The following is a 21,143-nucleotide window of genomic DNA, read 5'->3' as shown; positions in this document are numbered from 1 at the left end:
GGGGTGGGGGTGGGGGGCTGCTGTGAGTTTGCCTGAAAGAGAATGGCAGTCTCTTGACTTGTTGTAGATTTAGCTTAGCTTCTAGAAACCGTTCCCATTAAAATGAAATTTCTGGTTGCTGTAGAACTGGGTTCCCTGTGGGATTTCCATGTGTGACAACTAGGCACAGCAATTTCAAGGCCCTGGGAAGACAGATTTGTTTAAGATATCCCCTGTTTTGATGATATGATGGTTGGTCACTTATGTGGTATTTTGGAGTTTGCCTGCCAAATATCCGTATCTTATTTTTTTCTGGTATCCCATTTTTCTTCTGGCTTACCACCTGAACTGGATTGAACAGTGGCCACACCCCAAACTCATGTTTACTTAGAAATTCTGAATGTGACTTTATGTGGAAATGGGGTCTTTGTAGATGTAATGAGTTGAGATAAGGCCATACTGGGTGAGGGTGGGCCCTAAATCTAATGATGGGTGTCATTCTGAGAAGGCCACACTAAGACACAGAGGAGTAGATCGGAGAAACAGAGGCAGAGAATGGAGGGAGACAGTTACGAGTGGAAGAACAGCAGAAGCCAGGAAAGAGCCAGGGGACGATGCTCCCTCAGAGCCTCCAGAAGGAACCAATCCCGCTGACACCTTGACTTTGGACTTCTGCCCTCCAGGACTGTCAGATGATCAGTTTTGGTTGTCTAAGCCACCCAGTTTGGGGCACATTGATATGACGATCCTAGGACATGAATATATCACGGTGGCTGGGCTCCATCCCTGCCTCCAGGTGACATGCCACTCAGGACTGCACAGGGCATAGCAGTTCACTCAGGGACAGACACATCACTTGATCTGGGCCAGTAAGAGTCAGCTCTGAGGCTTTTTCTGGATTTTTTGAGAAAGAAACTTTTTTTACATTCATGGTTAAACATAAAAAAGTGTTTTAGGCTCTGGTACTTCAAAGTTTCCAAAACTCTATAAAGCAGTAAAATCATGAAAATGATATTCAATCCATCCATCTTCATGCACAGCTTTTTCCAGTTCTCAACATGTGTCATCTTACTTTTTGTGTGTCCTGAACCTAAATTAACATATTTCCTGGTTCAAAGGTGATATATGTCCAATACAGAGAATGGGGGACTACAGGAAATGAACCCCGAATCCTACCCTCGTTATCTCTACATCCAGTGCAGCTGTGGGAAGTGTGTCATTGCACTTCCTGCTGGTCTCTGCTCTGTAAACCCGCACTCACTGTTCACAGCATGTTGTGAGAATGTGCGAATGTGTTTATACTGATGCTGTGTTTTCACTGGGGTGCATGCCACTGTCCCTTCAGTCACGCCCTGAATTGGACTCCACCCTCTCTCTGTGACATGTCTGAGTGCTTGTATGCACTGCAGGGACAGTGCAGAGGATGACGCTTGTCACCATCTGTGGTGTGTATTTTGCTAGGACAGGTAATAACCGCTGACATCTTTTCGCCAACACAGTTGTGACATAGTTTAGTTGTTACATGTTTGTGAAGTGATTATATTTTGAAGGTGGAGACAAGCATGTTTTCCCATTCTTTTTGCCACAAGAGTCTCAAAGGGCCTCAGAAGTTCTGTACAAAGGGATGGGAATGTTAGGTGAGTGGCTGGGGTGCAAGCGGGTCATTAAGAGATGGCTGTGGTTTCTTACTACAGATGTTTCACCAACAGAGCACAGAGCATTGTGGTTTGCCACATTTTAATGAGATCTTTTTCAGAGTGATTCATTGGTCTTTCAGATTACAATGACATCAACAGAAATTCTCATTATGAAGAAAAAGGAAATAAAATGTACTTGGAAAAATAGAGAATTGGATTACTATAGAATATTCTAAATGAATATGTGTATTTCAATGTTCAGACTGCAGAATAACCATCATTTTATCCACAAGTGGGATACGTCAGTTTTCCTTCCTGACACGTTACCCGGAATGCATAAAGTGGTGACTTTGCACGATACCCATATTGACACTGGAACTCAAGAGTATCATCTGATTCTGAAGAAAGTTTTTTGTCGTGTCTCCATTTTAACCGTATGTTATGCTTTTCCATCATTTCTTCTGATACTACACATGGCTCTAAAGGTAAAAACAAGGAACATAAAACCTTAAGTGGTGTACAAATACTCACTACAGAAGTTTAGACTGTCATGTAGAATCTACACTGATCCAGGTACTCATTCTCAAAACCTTTTTCAATATAATTCATTGAAAAGCCATCCTGTAGATGTGAGTCATTTTAAACAATTAATGATGTAAAAAGAAGGTACTCTGTGTGCTAATTAAATATTAAGTCAAAGGTCATGATACCAATTGTCATATACAGAGTTTTCATAAAAGAATTTTTGTTGTTCTTCCTGCTTAAGACTTTTTCATACTTTATTTGCTCACACATCACCATGAGGGAGTCAGCTTTCATCAGAATAACTGTTAATCCATGAAAGCTCTGTTATAACGAGCAGAACGTCACACTCTACACTGATTTCCCAGGACCCAATGAGAATGGCAACACACTTACCTATACATTTGGGTGGTTCTGACCACTTTCTGTCACGACATGTTATTATCCTGTTTCCCTGAAGTCTATAGTAGGCCTCGCATTTGTATTCCACTGAGTCTCCTGGAGCGTAGAATGCTGATGGGAATGTGGTGATGTCCCCATTGTCGATGGTTGGAGGGGGCCCACATTTTCCTTTGGACTCTACAAAAGGAGAGTCTTTGATTTAAGGTGGCTCTGGAGTGGGTGGAAGCTAGGGGCATCAGATTGGATTACAGCTAAATAAGCAAGTAAGCAACCTGAATAACCAAATGAAGGACGCCTGACCAAGACTCTTAAACCTAGGGTGTAGAGAAGCAGTCACACAAATGGGTAAGCAGAGAGGACTTGACCCCCCACCATGGACAGTGGCTAAGAAACTGGAGAGGTTCAGTTGGGCTGAAAGGCCCCACTGAAGAGCTCACACTCTCAACCTCATTTGGGAATCCACAACACAGACCATCTCTTCTACTAAGTTGGCTGAATCTGTCCTAGAATAAGTACACCATGGTACTCACTCAGTCCATGAAGAGAAGTGGACTCTCAGCACCACCATTTTATTTGCATGAATTTATTTCTTCCATAGGAACTACTTCATTACGAACTTTCTTCATAGGAACTACTTCATACCAATACAGTTTGTCCCTAATATATGCTCCTAAGTGGGGGTGAGGGGGAGAATAAGATACTCTACCTTTGCACTGAGGTGGCTGTGTCCAGTTCCCATTCAAACAGGTCACCTCTACATCCCCAAATAGGTCCAAAGATTTCATGCATTCATAACGCGCTATTTCACCAGACAGATACCGAGTCTTCCTGTTATGTATAGTGGCATATTCTACTATGGGGGGACTCCCACAGGAATTATTTGAATTAAAAGAAAAAATGTATATATCATGTAATGAATGTTTAGAACTCGAATCAACAAATGGGATTCCCTTATACTTCTGGAGGACTTAAATCCATATTAATCTGTCATGAAGACTGAAAAATTTCATAAATTTATGTGTATGATTGAAAAGAGGAGATGATGCAGGGTGTGTGTGTGTGTGTGTGTGTGTGTAAGAGTTAAGCTTCTACATTCTAAATTTCTTTCTCATCCTCTCAAAGATTCAAAGCATTTCTAGTTAATGTAAATGATGGCTTTTGGAACACTTCTCTTTGAGTTTAGTAAAAGAAATATAAGTTATACAAATTCAAGATGAATTGATAAACCCTAAAATGCAGAATAGCAGATTGTTTGGAATGAAATTTGGGTTGAAATCATCGTGTCTATTCATTGTGATTTTAGGCTCTTGGGCTAATAAATACAGTAGTCATTTACTTAATGAGTAAGTCAAGAGTTAAATGCTTTGAGGAATCTCACATGGTTAAAGGAAGAGGGTGATCTCACAAAAGATCCAAACAGAGAATGAAAAAAATAAGAGAAAAATGGATTTATAATTTAATCAAAGTAATCTAGCAATCTTGTGGGGGCGGGAGGCGGGCACAAATGCTTATGGTTGATGCCAGAGCAATGAGGTTCAGCTGGATGTAAAGTAGTAATAGGCCGCAGTGGAAGCTGCTNCCCTTTGAGTTTAGTAAAAGAAATATAAGTTATACAAATTCAAGATGAATTGATAAACCCTAAAAATGCAGAATAGCAGATTGTTTGGAATGAAATTTGGGTTGAAATCATCGTGTCTATTCATTGTGATTTTAGGCTCTTGGGCTAATAAATACAGAAGTCATTTACTTAATGAGTAAGTCAAGAGTTAAATGCTTTGAGGAATCTCACATGGTTAAAGGAAGAGGGTGATCTCACAAAAGATTCAAACAGAGAATGAAAAAAATAAAAGAAAAATGGATTTATAATTTAATCAAAGTAATCTAGCAATCTTGTGGGGGCGGGAGGCGGGCACAAATGCTTCTGGTGGATGCCAGAGCAATGAGGTTCAGCTGGATGTAAAGTAGTAATAGGCCGCAGTGGAAGCTGCTGGGAATTCCCACTAAAGGAGGTTCACTGTTAGGATGGTATTCTAAGAACGCTGAAACACCAATCCAAAAGAACTTATGCACCCCAATGTTCATAGCAGCACCATTCACAATATCCAAGTCCTAAAAGCAACCTAAGTGCCCATCAGTAAATGAATGGATCAAAAAACAATCCTACATCTACCCAATGGAATACTATAAAGCAGAAAGCAGAAAGGAGCTCCTACCCTTTGCAAGAACATGGATGGAACTGGGGAGCATTATGCTAAGTGAAATAAGCCAGGTGGTAAGAGACAAACACCATATGATCTCACCTCTAACTGCAACCTAGTCAACAAAACAAACAAGCAAGCAAAATATAACCAGAGACATGCAAATTAAGAATAAATGGGGCCCTGGCTGGTGTAGCTCAGTGGATTGAGCACAGGCCTGCGAACCAGAGTATGGCAGTTCAATTCCCAGTCAGGGCGCATGCCTGGGTTGCAGGCTAGTTTCCAGCAGGGGACACATGAGAGGCAACCATACGTTGATATTTCTCTCCCTCTGTCCTTCTTTTGCCTCTAAAGATAAATAAATAAAATCTTAAAATAAAGAAAAAATGGACAGTAATCAGAAGGGAGTTGGGAGGGGATAATGGGGGAAGAGGGTGAAGGGTTTTCAGGAAAAACTATAAAGGACACATGGACAAAACCAACTTGGAAGGTGGAATCAGGGGAGGGAAGTAGGGATGGCTAGGGTGTCAGGGAGAGGTGAGGGTGGAGGGAAAAGGCAGAAAACTGTACTTGAAAAACACAAAATAATTTTAAAAAGACTTTCGTGTCACAACCCTGAGTTTTTGATGGTGCTCTGAGTGAACCTATAAATTTGCATTTGCATTACTTCCAATTTCCCAGAAGGTGCTGACACTGTTGTTTCAGGGGCCACCCAGTGGGAACAAAGGACTCTCAGGTCCACCGTCACCAACCCTTCAGTTCCTCTGTGTGAAGGCACGAACCCCCCTTGATCTGGCCTAAGACATAGCCTATGTTCATCTTTTCATCATGCTGGTAGCAATGCTATATTATAGTATTGAAGACACTTCAGAAAATAAAATGTCAAAGTTTATCAAACACCTCTGCATGTTGGTGTCCCTATCCATCTGCCAGTCATACAGCGAACAACATTGGATCCATCCATTTGGTAGTGTTGTTGACATTCATATGCTACTTCTTCTCCTGACTGATACAATTTTTTCCTCTCGTTTACATTTTTAGGAATGGCGTGATTAAAGCTGGGTGGGGAAGAACAAGTTGTTTCTGAAAGGAAAAACACAGAATACTCATTCAGTAAATCTTTAAAAATAAACATTGGCCAATAACTTTACTCTGGAATAAGAGGTGCATACCAAATGAATACATACTGTACAATAATTTTTATAACTGGAAAATGTGTTAGTGGTCTTGAGTTACATGGAATGACTCTACATTCATCAGAAGTGTAATATGGCTATGAAGAGAAAGAAAGAAGAAGTTCCTACCCTTGACGACAGCATGGATGGATCTGGAGAACATTATGCTAAGTGAAATAAGCCAGGTGGTGAGGGACAAACACCATATGACCTCATCTCTAAGTTGTACTTAATCAACCAAACAAACAAGCAAGCAGAATATAACCAGGCACACTGAAATTAAGAACAGTCTGATGGTACCCAGAGGGGAGGGTAGAGAGGGACAATGAAAAAATAGGAGGGGAGTCATCATGGAACATGTATAAAGGACACATAGACAAAACCCAAAGGGTGTAGGATCGAGGGTGGTGGGCAGGGATGGGTGGAGTGGGGGGGGGGAGCAGTGGGAGGAAAATGGAGACAACTATGCCTAAAAAACAATGAAAAAATAAACAAAGTAGTTGAAAAAAAGTATTATATGGGACTGATGGTTCAGAAAGCCTGAAGAAGTCAGGACCAGACTTGTTACATTCAGATTCTTTTTTGCACAGAGAGGCCAACTACATTATATCCATATTCCTAACCTTTCCTTTTGTCCAAGTCCATTTCCCAGAATTACATGAAGCATTGAAAAATGACTCAAATATCTATAAGTAGGTAACTGGTAAAGTGACATGAGCTGAGTCATGATGAGACTGGTGAGCAGGGGCCAGTTGCCCTCCACTGAGAGGACATGTTTGAGAATGCACATAGAGCTCAGGCAGGGGACTGGGGATCTCCAAGTAAGGCAATTGTGCTCCTGTGGCTGATAGCCTTTGCATCCCTGTTCAGGCACAATTATTTGCTCAGGGTCGCAAAGGAGACCAGCCAAGTAGCAAGTCTTGAGGGATGTGTTGCCACAACAGCCTTAAGAAAAAGAAAAAAAGGGGGAATTGTAGGGGACCAGTTTGTTTTGGCCTGGCAAATGTGACTCAGCTCTGTATGGAAAACCTACAGAAATGAAGTGGTGGGCAGGAGCCAGACCTTCAAACTGAGTTTTCCTGTGGGAATCAGGCCTAGAAAATGCACACAGACTGTTATGGCTTGCTCTTGCTAAAACTCCATCAGCCTGGTTTAAAACAACAAATGTGTATTGTCTATCTTCAAGGTAATTTCCAAAGCCTGTATGAGTTTTCCCAAGGACAGAGCTAATCAGCTCATTGCCATTCCCCTCTGGCATGTTATTTTCATTTTCTTGATTGTACCTAAAATGTAGACAATAATATTCTACATAATAGATAATAAATCTTTCTCTGATGTAGGATCCCAGGAAAACAATAAAAGCCTGTCTAGGCAAGGGTCGAGGTGCTCCCCTCTTGAGGGAGTGGCTGAGGCACCCATAGGCACTCTCCCCTTGACAGAGTAGTCATGACATTCTCTTTTTCTCCACTGGATTGTTGTCACCTGTGCATTCATTCTTGCTGTGAGCCACAACAGGTGGACTCTGCTGGCCAGGGTCCGGGACAGGCTCCTGTTGCCAACCTGTTCCTGTGACTAGGGCTGTTACTTCTCAGAACTTTCCAGAGATACCTTATTAAATTCTAGAGTGACTATGGATTTACATTTATATCATTCATGCTCTAATTACAGATACTGATCAGCCCAAGAATAAAAGTAAATACACCATACTTCTGCATTCTGGGGGCGGGCTCCATTTTCCTCCTGAACATATCACAGATGCAGGTCCATGAATCGTAAATCCTTGGGCACAGTTGTATGTCAATTCCTCTCCATACTCATATCTCTGTTTCCTGTTGGGTGCAGCCCCATTGGAAATTGAAGGTGGTGGTCCACAAGGAAGTCCTGAAAGAAAAAAGTTAAGAATGACTGCATATTTCACTAACTCTGAAATTTATTTCATGTACTGGTTGTCATAGTACTTTTATTTGATCACACAGGTGCTAATAATGATATATGACAAAAAAGTGCATAAAAAGTGCATGATTGTGGTATGCATTGATCAAAAAGAAAAAGGTCAATATATTTAGGAATGGGACTATCACCGCTTTTTTAACCAATCTCAAGTAACAAAGAGAAACACATTGAGAATCATGCCAAGAAAGTTCTCATGTATTGTAAGAGATCAGAAAGGAGAGTGTAGGAAGAACCTAAAATTTGAAAAACCTGGCAGCAAAGCCTTCCCTGCAACATATACAAATATTTAAAATAACATGTATCGCTGTATATATATGAATAGTTAGGTTTAATTTCACTACATATGTAGTTTTGCTGGGGAAAATGCCATAATTAGAATTGATTTCATGTACCACATTTTTTATCCACTCATGGACTGATAGGCCCTTGGACTGTCTCCAGGTCCTGGCTATTGTGAGCAATGCTGCTATGAACATGGGGGTGCATACATTCTTTCAGATTGGTGTTTCAGGATGCTTAGGACACATCCCCAGGAGTGGAATCATTGGGTGAAAAGGCAGTCCCGTTTTTAATTGTTGAGGTATCTCCATACTGTTTTCCACAGAGGCTGCTATGTGGCTGTGAAAAAGAAGGAAATCTTATCTTTTGCAACAGCATGGATGGACCTGGAGAACATTACACTGAGTGAAGCAAGCCAGTCAGAGAAGGACATAGTATATGATCTCACTGATATGTGGAATTATGAACAGAAGAAACTGGTGAACAAAATAGAACAGAGGTGTGGACACATGGGACAGACTGATAACTGTCACAGGGAATTGGGGAGAGGGGGACTGGGTAACCAAAGGTGAAGAAATTGATAAAGGACATGTTTGAATAGCCCATGGACACAGAAAACAATGTGGAAATGGCCAGGGAGAAGGCAGGGGGTGGAGGCTGGGTGGAAGGGCAGAAAGAGGTGGAAATGGGGCCTCGGTCATGATGTCAACCATGAAACAGAAAGAAAGAAAAAGTAAAGCAATTTTATAGTAAACCCATGACATTGAGAAAAACTAGGATGCATTCATTTATACAAAAATTGTCTGGTAAAATATGTTAACACATAAATGGTATATAAAAACATAAACAGGTTTGCATACTTATAAATCTAAAGAGTTGTGTCTCATGACTTTGATGATGATTGCTTATTTTAATGAATTCTACCCAAATAGAATTTTAGTGTGCACACCATCCTCACCTACACACCGAGGTGGGGAACTCCATCTCCCCAGGTGGCACACTATCCTTCGTTTCTCAGCTATCTTGAAACCATCTTCACAAACATAATGTAACTTAGTGCCATGTGGATAGAGCTTGGGCTCCAGTGTTTCCTCTCCTTCTTCTTCTGATCTGGAGGAATTTACGGTTCCATGTTCTATATCAGGTGGCTGAGAACACGGTGTTTTCTCTACAATGTGGAACAGAGGTTGAAGGATCAGGCACAAAGATCATATTTACAAGGAAAAATAAAATAAACACGTTTGGGGTTTTAAAATAAGATTAATTTGAAGTAATGAAATTATTGAATTAATAAATGAGTCTTGAAATGTGCAAAGACATATGTCTTCATAAAATCAATGCTACTATCCACTCATTCCCTATGCCCCTTCATTCCCTCCCTGCTCATCCTGAGGAGTAAAATATGAATCTGGAGCAATTGTGTCTGGTGTTTCCACAATAACCCAAAGCTTCTCTCTGTGCTGATTTCACAACACAAAAGGAATATTGCTGATCTATTTTGGCACCAAGATTGTGCTGTAGGGTTTCCAGGTGAAGTGGATCGCATACAGAGAAAGGGCTTTATCTGCCCCTTCCCACAAAGCACAGGGGAGTCTATCCTTCGTTTGACAGACAGGTGTGATTCAAGTGAGGCACTACTGACCAATGCAGTGTGGGACTGACTTCCAGATTCCACCCTGGCACACGAGGTCTCCTGTTTCCAGAATCAGAGAATTGTTTTGACAGAGAATAGAGACTGTTTCTCCTTCCTGATAATTCACTGTGGTCATCATATTTTGAGATTTAGGAATCTGAGGTGGAGGTGGACATCTTGGTACTTCTAAAAATATTAAAATTAGATTTCTTAGGAAAAGCACAAGTTAACAACATTAAAAGGATAATTCAGTAAATAAAACTGGCAGTAATTATGCATCTGAAAAGATCAAATTATAATGACTTGTTCTAGATTTAAGTTGGTTACACTTTTCTTCTTGTGTACCACTGTAACATACCACATTGGGTTTTTATTCTCATGGCCTTCTTTGTCGAGTCTTTCTCTTATTCTTTCTGTGATCAAGCTTGGATAATTTGGGGAAAACCTATTTTAATGGTTTCTAACAAGTAGAATATTCTACCTGGGTTATTCATTCAATAACAGTCAATAAAATCAAGATTGATATCAGAATCTTTTTATGGATATCCCTGAACAAATGTACTGGGAGCTGAGGAAAACCCTCAGAAGATGTGCCAATAGAAGCTGAATACCCATAGGTATAGGGAACTGGTCCACGTGGCAATGGCGAAGTAGCTCAGCCCTGCTTTGGAAAACTGACAGGTGAGAGGCGGCACACAGGAGCCAGGCCCACAGATCGGCTTTCCCATGGAGGACCAGCCCTGCATTATTTCTAGGCTGCTTTGAGGCTTGCTTTTGCTAAGACTCCCTCACCCTGAGTTAAGACAACAGATGTTTAATGTATATCTTCGAAGTATCTCACGAAAGTCTGTGCTAATCCATTCCAAGCATGGCATGAAATCACCTTTATTGCTCCCTAGCATTTGCAGCATTCTTTTCTTTGTTATCTGCAAGAAGTAATCACTTCAAGCAAACCTGTGCATAATGATGAAGGACGTTCCTTGATGTAATGCCCCAGAAAGCAGTAAAAGCCTGTCCAGGCAAGGGTTCGGACATTCTCTCACTCAGTTAGAGGTCACGCAGTCCCTTTTCTGCACAGGACTGCTGCAGTCCATGTGATTTCGTTCATCGCATCCACAATAGTATGGACACTGCTGGCCGGAGTCTATGTCACATAGGGAGGAATTGCCTTTAGTTAAAGATCAATGAATTTGATACAGATTCTTGGCTGAAATGCGAATTAGATATGTTACCTCGTGATTTATGTGTTGTTAAAAGTTTAAAACTTTCCTGGAGGTTGTGTTTCCTAGCTTGCCAAATTGGTAAGAGAACTATAGAGGAAGTTCAAATAGCCCACTCTCTGATAAGGAAAGTACGTTAATCAGTAAAACATTTTTGAAAAGGAAAGAAACTAAACTATATATCAGATGATTTCACAGGTGAATTCTAGCAATCATTTAAAGAAAAAATAATATAATCATTCTATGTGTAATAATATTATAGATGTACTTTCTGGAAACAGAGGAGCAAAGACCAATTCTATATTGGGTCTCTAAGACCACAATAACCTTGATACAACACCTGGCAGAGACATTCCAAGAAAAAGTGACTGTAATTTAATACATCCATGAACATAGATGCAAAAAGTCTTAAACATGTATCACAAGTCAAGTACATAAAAGTAGAGAAAGAATACCATATCACTGTCAACTAGAATGAACTCCAGGGATGAGAGATTTTTATATGCAGTTCAGTGGTATTGTGGGGGAAAATGGAGGCTATTGCCTTTGAACACCATTAAAGAGAAGAAAAATTCTCCACATAAGGACACCCAAATATATAAGGAAAATCTCAGAGGACTTCAAGAAACATATTGACAGCAACACTATTAATGTAGGGGACTTTAACACCCCAGTGTCAAAAATGGATATATCTTCTAAAGAAAATATCAACAACAATATTGGGGTATTGAACAATGTCTTATATCAAATGGCCTTAACAGGTGTATATAGAGCTTTTCATCCAAAAGAAGGAAAATACACATTCTTTTCAAGTGTACATGGAGGATTTTCAAAGATAGACCACATGATACGACACAAAACAAGCCTCCACAAATTCAAGAAAATGGAAATAATATCAAGCATTTTCTCTGACCATGAGGGACTGAAACTGGAAACCAACCTCAAGGAAAAAACTAAAGAACACTCAAACTCATGCAGATTGAATAGCAAGCTATTAAGCAATGAATAGGTCAAGAATGAGATGAAGGAAGAAATAAAAAAACTTTCTGGAAACAAATGAAAATGAACTCACAGCAATCCAAAATTTATGGGACACAGCAAAAGCAGTCCTGAGAGGGAAGGTCATAGCAATATGGGCCTATCTGAAAAAGATAGAAATATTTCAAATAAAAAACCTAACCTTACAGCTATAAGAACTCGAGGAACAACAACAAAGACAGACCAGAGCAAGGAGAAGGAAGGAAATAACCAAGATCAGAGCAGAATTAAATGACATAGAGGCTAGCAGCACAATTCTAAGGATCAATAAATCCAGGAGCTGGTCCTTTGAAAAGATAAACACAATTGACAAGCCTTTAAGCAGACTCAGGAAGAAAAAAAGAGAGATGACCTAAATAAACACATTCAAAAATGAAAGAGGAGAGATTACAACTGACACCACTGAAATACAAAGGATTGTAAGAAATTACTATGAACAACCATATGCCAAGATATTTGATAACCTAGGTGAAACAGACAAATTTAGAGAAAAATATAGTCTTCCAAAATTGAATGAAGAAGCAGAAAACCTGAATAGATCAATAACAGCTGACAAAATTAAAGCATTAATGAAAAAACTCCTGAAACAGAAAAGCCCTTGACTGGATGGTTTCACAGGAGAATTTTACAAAGCATTTAAGGAAGAGTTATTCTCTATCCTTCATAGACTATTCCAAAAGATCCAAAAAGATGGAAGATTCACAAATTTTTTTATGAAGCCAGTGTCACCCTAATCTCAAAACCAGATAAAGAGACAACAAAGAAAGACAACTTCAGGCCAATATTGCTGATGAACATAGATGCTAAAATCCTCAACAAAATATTGGCAAACTGCATCCAGAAATACATTAAAAAGATCATATACCATAATCAAGTGAAATTCATCCCAAGTAGTCAGGGATGGTTCAATATTTGAAAATCAATAAACATAATACATCACATAAACAAAAGGAAAGACAAAAATCACATGATCATATCAATAGATGCAGAAAAAGCATTTGACAAGGTACAGCACCCATTTATCTTAAAACCACTCAGCAAAGTGGGAATAGAGGGAGCATTCTTCAACATCATAAAGGCCATATGAGAGAGACCTACAGCCAACATCATACCCAATGAACAAAAACTAAAAGTGTTTCCACTAAGATCAGGAACAATACAAGGATGTCCACTTTCACCACTTCTAGTCAATATAGTATTGGAAGTTTTAGCCACAGTGATCAGGCAAGGAAAAGAAATCAAGGGAATCCTAGTTGGAAAGGAGGAAGTGAAAGTGTCATTGTTTGCAGATGACATGACAGTGTACAGAGAAAACCCTATAGACTCCACCAAAAACATATTTGACCTAACAAATGAATTTGGCAAAAGAGTGGGATACACAGTCAATATTCAAAAATCAAAGGCATGTTTGTACATCAACAATGAAAGATCAGAAACAGAAATCAGGGAAAACATCCCACTTGATACAGCAACTTTACTAAGAAAAATAAAGTATCCAGGAATAAACCTATCCAATGATGTACAAGACCTGTACTCATAAAACCACACAACACTGAAGAAAGAAAATAAGGAAGACAGAAACAAATGGACACATGTACCATGCTCGTGGATTGGAAGAATTAACATCATCAAAATGTCCATACTACTCAAAGCAATGCATAGATTAAATGCAATCCTTATTAAAGTACCAATGACATATTTCACAGATACAGAACAAACATTTCGAAAACTTATATAAGACCATACATACTCTGAATAGCTGCAACAATTTTGAGAAAGAACAACATAGGAGGGATCACAATACCTGATATCAAACTGTATTACAAGGCCACTGTAATCAAAGCAAGAACAGACACACAGACCAATGGAACAGAATAGAGAGCCCAGAAATAAATCAAAGTCTTTATGGTCAAGTAATATTTGACAAAGTGGGGAAGAAGCATAAAATGGAGTGAAAATACCCTCTTCAACAAATGGTGTTGGGAGATCTGGACAGTTACATGCAAAAAAATGAAACTCGATCACCAACTTACACCATACACAAAAATAAATTCAAGATGGATAAAAACGTGAATATGTCATGACATCATAAAAGTCCTAGAGGAAAACAGGCAGGATAATCTTAGATATTCCACACAAATATTTTCACTGTTATGTCCCCTAGAGCAAGGGACATAAAGGAAAGCATTAACAAATGGGACCTCATCAAATTAAAAAGCTTCTGCATGGCTAAAGAAAACAGCATTAAAATGAAAAGAGATTCAACTATATAGGAAAACACATTTGCCAATGATACCTAGGACAAGGGTTTAATCTCCAAAATATATAAAGAACTCACATGACTCCACACCGCAAAGACACACTATCCAATAAAAAATGAGGAAATGACTTGAACAGACACTTCTTGAAGGAGGAAATGCACAGGGCCCAGAGACACTTGAAAAGATGTTCAGTATCACTAGCCATCAGTGAGACGCAAACTAAAACCACAATGAGATACCACTTCACACCAGTGAGAATGGCCATCATAAACCAAACAATACACAAGAAACATTGGAGAGGATGTGGACAAAAGGGAACTCTAGTGCACTGTTGGTGGGAATGCAGACTGGTGCAGCCACTGTGGAAAAGAGTATGGAATTTCCTCATAAAAACTAAAAATGGAACTTCCTTTGACCTGGTGATTCCACTGCTGGGATTATATCCTAAGAATCTTGAAACAGCAATCCAAATGAACCTATGCACTTCTATGTTCATAGCAGCACCAATTACAATAGCCAAGTGCTGGAAGCAACCTAAGTGTCCATCAGTGAATAAATGGGTCAAAAAATGATGGTACATTTATACAAGGGAATACTAAGAAGGAGCTCCTACCCTTTGCAGTAGCATGGATGGAACTGGAGAGCATTATGCTAAGTGAAATACACAAGGTGCTGAAAAACAAATACCATATGATTTCACCCAATCAACAAACAAGCAGGGAAAATATAACCAGAAACATTGTAACTAAGAATGATTTGACAGTAATCAGAGGGGAGGTGGGAGGGGATAATGGAGTAGAAGAAGGAAGGGTTTTCAGGAACAACTACAAAGGACACATGGACAAAACCAAGGGGAAGGGTGGAAGTAGGNGATTATATCCTAAGAATCTTGAATCACCAATCCAAATGAACCTATGCACCTCAATGTTCATAGCAGCACCAATTACAATAGCCAAGTGCTGGAAGCAACCTAAGTGTCCATCAGTGAATAAATGGGTCAAAAAGTGATGGTACATTTATACAAGGGAATACTAAGAAGGAGCTCCTACCCTTTGCAGTAGCATGGATGGAACTGGAGAGCACTATGCTAAGTGAAATAAGCAAGGTGCTGAAAGACAAATACCATATGATTTCACCCAATCAACAAACAAGCAGGGAAAATATAACCAGAAACATTGTAACTAAGAATGATTTGACAGTAATCAGAGGGGAGGTGGGAGGGGATAATGGAGTAGAAGAAGGAAGGGTTTTCAGGAACAACTACAAAGGACACATGGACAAAACCAAGGGGAAGGGTGGAAGTAGGGGAGGGGGGTGGGGATGATTGGGGAGGTTGTGGGGGGTAAATGCAGACAACTGTACTTGAATAACAATAAAGTAATTTAAAAAAGAAAATTAAGATTTTCTTATTATCTCCTCAATAAAGCATATAAAGCAGTTAAAAATGTTCAACAGTACTTGATGATAAAATTGTTTACTGAGCAGAGTGAGAGTAGAAGGAAATTTAGTTAAACTGATAAAAGGAATCTACAAAAATTCTAAACTGACATTGTAGTTGTGGTAAGTAACTAAATACTGTCTCCCAGAGGTCAAAAATAGGATAAAGATGTCTATTCTCTTCACTTCCTCTCAATGCTGTACTGAAGGTCTGAGCCAGTACAATAAAGAAGACAAACAAAATAACAAAATAAGAAGGGACTGGTAGAAATCTAATTGTGTATTTGGATGATACACTTGATGTACAAAAGTATGCATAAAATGAATAACACCATTCTGTGTAGTTTCACAGCATAATATCAACTTCCAAAAATAAAGTACATTTCTTTATACTTAGAGCAAAAATTGGAAAATACAAATATGAAAAATACCACTTGAAATATCAGAAATGTAAAATTCAAATACATTTCAAAATCTCTACATTTCCTACACAATTGTTCCTGGGAAAAGAGAATCCAAAATAAATAACTGATGAAATATATCAAGTTTATGGATTGACCACTCAATATGGCGAAGATGCCAGCTCTCCCTAAGTTATCTTTCACTAGACAAGCCTTCTGTTGGCTTTTACCCATAGATGCATACAGAAACCGACCAGTGTTTTCCAAAATTTCTGTTAATGAAAAGACCAGAATAATTAAAACACTCTTGAAGATGAAGAGCATAATTGGTGAAAACACAGCAGACTCCAAGAATTAGTAGGGCCAAAGATAGAAAATTGGGTAAATGGGCTAAACACAGCATTGAAAAATAAACTGTCACTTTCAGAGAAAATTGAATTTTATTTCAAAGAATTCCCCACTCATATTGCTAGAACAATTAAATGCCCATCTGCAAAAAAGATCAACCCTTGTTTTATAGGTCGCTCAAGCTTAATTTAACATGGAGAATATTCCTAAATATAAATGCTAAAACTATATAAAGCTTCTTAGAAGAAAACAGATGGACACTTGCATTTCACAGTCTGTAATTATTACTTCTTTCCATTAAGAAGATCTGAAAATATGCCCTGGCTGGTGTGGCTCAGTGGACTCAGTGCTGGCCTGCAAACCAATGGTCACTGGTTTGATTCCCAGTCAGGACACATGCCTGGGTTGTGGGTCAGGTCCCCAGTGGGGGGCATTGGACAGGCAATCATATATTGATGTTTCTCTCCCCCTGTTTCTTTTTTCCTTTCCCAGTCCCTAAAAATGAGTAAATAAAATCTTAAAAAATAAAGAATAAAAAGAGAAGATCTGAAAATAAGTAGGGGTTTTGTATTGGTACGAAACTGCTTTTTTCTGTATTCACTTCTGAGGAAATTGGTAAAGCACTGAGGACAGTGAGTCCAGGTGCCCTACAGTTGGAGAAGAGCAACACAGATGTGGAAAGTGGGCAATGGGAATGAGCCCTGTGCTGTTGGAACTGGTGGTGGAAATAAGACTGTTTCAAAGACAGATACAGATAAACAAAACGTTAGATGGCTCGGTGGGTAGGTACCAGAGAGATAGATGGGTACATACACAGAAGGGTATATACATTCCTAGATGCTAAGATAGCTACATGAGTTCGAGGTATAAGCATCAGCACAATAGTAACACAAAAAACTAGTAGCAATGGTAGCAATGGTATTCCCATAGCAATGAGCAGACCCACTCCCCAACGTGAAAGTCACCCAGTTCCTGAGTGGTTTGTCAGGTAGCCGAAGAATGCACATGAGACAATTAAGATTTTGAAACAGTTATCTGGTTATGTTCTAAATCACCTTCCAGGTGGGATTTATAATTGTAATAAGAAATAGTTAATACTAAGTTTTAAGACACAGGATGCTCCTTTTACAAGGTAGGAAGAAATAGGGTGACATTTGAAAATGTTGTAATTGAGAGCTGACCTGTGCAGTTCACTTGGGGATCCCATCTTCCATTGATGCAGACTGAGTGCTTCTGCTCTGACCTCCTCAGGCACGTGTAGTTCATTTGCTCATCATGGTCATAGTGAACCTTATACGTCCGGGGTGTCTTATATTCATGTGACCTCAGTAATTTACACCTTTTAATGTTAGCTGTTTCTGTAAAATGAAGACATTACCTTGAAAACACTAATCATGAGAACCTAAGCAACTAATACAAAAAACAGCTATAGAGTCCAGAGTATAATGAAATTGGAATTTAGGTCTATAAACTCCACCAGCAAAGTTATTCCCGATCATGTGGCATGAGGTGGGCTATTACGTAGGAACACAGTCCCATGTGCAGTCAGTGCTGATATCTCAGAGAGAATAACCATCATTCGGGCATTTTGCGCTTCAGGAATTGCAAGAACATAGAGGTTCAATTTTGCTTTATCCACATAGAGAAGAGTCATCACGTGACTAAATTTGGTCCCATGTAAAATCTGTGCAAATGTTCACACCCATTCTTTTCTTGATCTCAAACATTTCTACATTATTTTTAACCACAATCTTAGAGCATTAGAAGAAAACAATTATCTGTGCAAAGAGAATATATGAATTTGGTGGTTTAATCATATTGTTTCAATAAAGTTAAGGTAAAATGACAAGAAAAGTTGATCTAAGTTGTAGAGTATAGAATGTGAATATTGAAACACGTCTTGCGCATGATCAGCAGAATTAAGAATAACAACATAGGTGGTTAAGTCATAACCTATTTGCATACATATTGTAGAATCTTTGAGAAGCTGTTTTATACTCCCGATCATCCTATAATCCAATATTACATAGTGCAATATTATAATGCTAGAACAATCCATTTTCCGCTTCAGTATGTTATCTATAGATTATTAAAGTTTGTATACCACTATGTATTTTGAAAATTTCATGCATATAGAAAATTCTGCTTTGAACTTAATGTCACTGTAGGTCTTAGGTAATGTTTGTTAATAATTTGGTAATGATATCAAGTGAGGATGAAGAGAAAAAAGTAGATTCAAGTGATCGGCCAAAAAACAGTAAAGATTTTGTAATGCAACCCTGATAACAAATAAAGGGGACTAATTTAAAACATACTAGATTCTTGGGAATTAGTTTTATTTTCCCAGAACTTTTCCAGACTGCTGGAAAAAAACCCCACAACAACAGTCCTCTTCAAGGGATGGTAACTGAAGGAAGATTTCTACTTGGAAGGATGTGTGGGGTTCTTATCCTAAGTTTTATGGCGACCGGTTTCTGAAATAATTTCTTTATTAGGAAAAAAATGAGCATCTTGAAGAGAATGAAAAATTAAGACTAACAGGAAGTACAAAATAAACATTAAATGAGAAAATTTTCATCATACATCTATCTACAAGTGAAATTTAGCTTCATACTTATAAATTATGTTAACATCAGATCAGATTCATAAAATTCTATCACTAGTTTCTATTTTTCCCCTGCAGACACTATTGAACTATAAACAACAGATCTTTGATTCATTTTAATTTGTGAGCTGATACTTTCAAGAATACCTCCACATTTCAAAAATATGGTGGCAAGGGCTTTATAGCAAAACTATTAAATTGTCTTACAGGGTCATTTTAGAAGGGCATGCTCACCAATGCACTCAGGTAGTTGGGTCCATTTTCCCTTCAAACATGTCACTGCTCTGGGCCCAACCAATGTGAACCCTTCTCTGCAGCTGAACTGCACAGACTCTCCATGGTGATAGCGACCCTCCTGGGAATAGACGGAGCCGTGAACGATGTCAGGTATGTCTTCACAGGTACTGTTCTGCTCTGTGAAAATGTCACAAGCATATGCTAATAAAGAACCAACTGCCAGTAACTAGAGGGGAGGGAGGAGGGGGATGATGGGGGAAAGAAGGGAAGGGTCAAGTGAAGGAACATGTACATAGGACCCGTGGCCAAAGACAATGGGGAGGGGAGGATTGAATGTGGGATGTGGAGGGTTAGTAGGTCAGGAGAAAGAAATGGGGGAAATGGAGGCAACTGTAACTGAACAGCAATAGAAAGAAATAAAAAATAAAGCTCCTCAAAAGAAACAGAGAAATATGATAAAATATAAATTATGTGTTTTTATGACTATAAATACAGAGTGTTGACTTATATCTAAGTATTAAAAATTTTATACATTACCAATACACTGAGGCAAGGTTGTCCATTCCCCATCGACACACTGAATTTTCTTAGAACCCTTCAACAGAAACCTGGGGTTGCAAATGTACTCCACAATGTCACCATGTTCATACTCTTCTTTTGGTGTGTTCGTAGCTTTCCCATTGGGGAGTTGAGGATGTAGACCACATGATTTTACTTCCTCTATGGTAGAAGTGCAGTATAATTACTGGTTAAATCGTCTATTTTACAAGTTAAAACAAAGTACAATTTTTCTTAAAATTTTTTACTAATTATCTAATTGACAGGTGTCAAGCACAAAGCTTGTGACTCAAATCCTGCCCTTCACCTTGTTCTATCTGGCCCAGCATCTTGTTTCTGCCTGGCAGCAGCACCGAGCTCCTTGCCCCTAGTTAAGGAGTAGTTACATTTATACAGTCCTAAAATTAATTTTGAACCCTTTGAAGGGAACCACGAGGCAATATGGCTCCCAGTGAAAATAGTTTGACACCCCGATCTAATTTATTATAGGGTCTTTGACAGAGGAAAAAGTGTGGTGTTTACACTAGATTCACGTCTCCCAGTTCTGTTACTTATGCCAATTCAGCAAACTAGAAGTGTATTTGAGCTCAGGAAACATGTTCCATATTCTAGATAGTCTAAAAATATATGCAAACTAATTAACAAATATACTTGTGTAACTTATAATGATGTTGATTTTCCTTAAAAACATCTTATGAAGACTTTTATTTTAAACATTTTTGATTCATTGAGCTTAGAGAGAGAGGAAGTGTGGAAGAGAGAGGGGGGAGAGAGAGAGAAATGTGGATTAGTTTTCCCATTCATTGATGCATTCCATGGCTGCTTCTTGTATGTGCCCTGACCTGAGATTGAACCTGCAACCTTGGAGCATTGGAATGATGCTCTAACCAAATGAGCTACCTGGCCAGGGCCAAGACTTTTTGAAAAAAGACTATCATTGGAGCCAAGCATTTGATCAACCACTTTTAAGTCATATGTATGATTGAATTCACTCTAAGATGCTTAAATATTGTTTAGACACACTCAGTGGAGCTTGAAGTGAAGCCCATGCTGACAGAATGAGATGCAACAATAGGACTAAAAGGAAGTGGCTCCAGCACCAGACACCATTGAAGGCGACCTTCTTAAACAAGGACATCCAAGGCACATACTACCAACGCATGGTTTTCTGAAGTAAATCTCTGGCTTAATGCCCTAGGTTAGAGACACCCTGGTAACCAACAGAAAGCTAACAGAGAGACACAATGTGATAACTAAAAT

At 38.9% G+C, this 21,143-nt stretch overlaps 1 protein-coding gene across 5 annotated transcripts in view; it reads right to left on the bottom strand.

The window, feature by feature from the left end:
* Positions 1–1,699: 1,699 nt before the first annotated feature.
* LOC119003135 (complement factor H-like) overlaps positions 1,700–21,143 on the bottom strand; it is a 125,451-nt gene continuing 106,007 nt past the window's right edge. For 3 of the 5 annotated variants that reach the window (XM_037069339.1, XM_037069342.1, XM_037069343.1), the window contains 10 exons: positions 19,863–20,045; positions 19,323–19,502; positions 17,665–17,841; positions 9,788–9,964; positions 9,104–9,313; positions 7,621–7,794; positions 5,639–5,821; positions 3,247–3,420; positions 2,535–2,717; positions 1,700–2,095 (listed from right to left, as the gene is read on the bottom strand). In XM_037069339.1, the coding sequence (XP_036925234.1) occupies positions 1,899–2,095; positions 2,535–2,717; positions 3,247–3,420; positions 5,639–5,821; positions 7,621–7,794; positions 9,104–9,313; positions 9,788–9,964; positions 17,665–17,841; positions 19,323–19,502; positions 19,863–20,045 (1,838 nt within the window). In that variant the 3' untranslated portion in view covers positions 1,700–1,898. The remainder of the gene's footprint in view (positions 2,096–2,534; positions 2,718–3,246; positions 3,421–5,638; positions 5,822–7,620; positions 7,795–9,103; positions 9,314–9,787; positions 9,965–17,664; positions 17,842–19,322; positions 19,503–19,862; positions 20,046–21,143) is intronic. The other 2 variants (XM_037069337.1, XM_037069338.1) reach the window with 2 other exon arrangements.

The sequence above is a fragment of the Sturnira hondurensis genome, unplaced genomic scaffold, assembly GCF_014824575.4.
Source record: "Sturnira hondurensis isolate 20B ecotype Veracruz unplaced genomic scaffold, ASM1482457v3 Scaffold0018525, whole genome shotgun sequence".
NCBI lineage: Eukaryota > Metazoa > Chordata > Mammalia > Chiroptera > Phyllostomidae > Sturnira > Sturnira hondurensis.
This window is presented reverse-complemented; position numbering and strand designations above follow the sequence as displayed.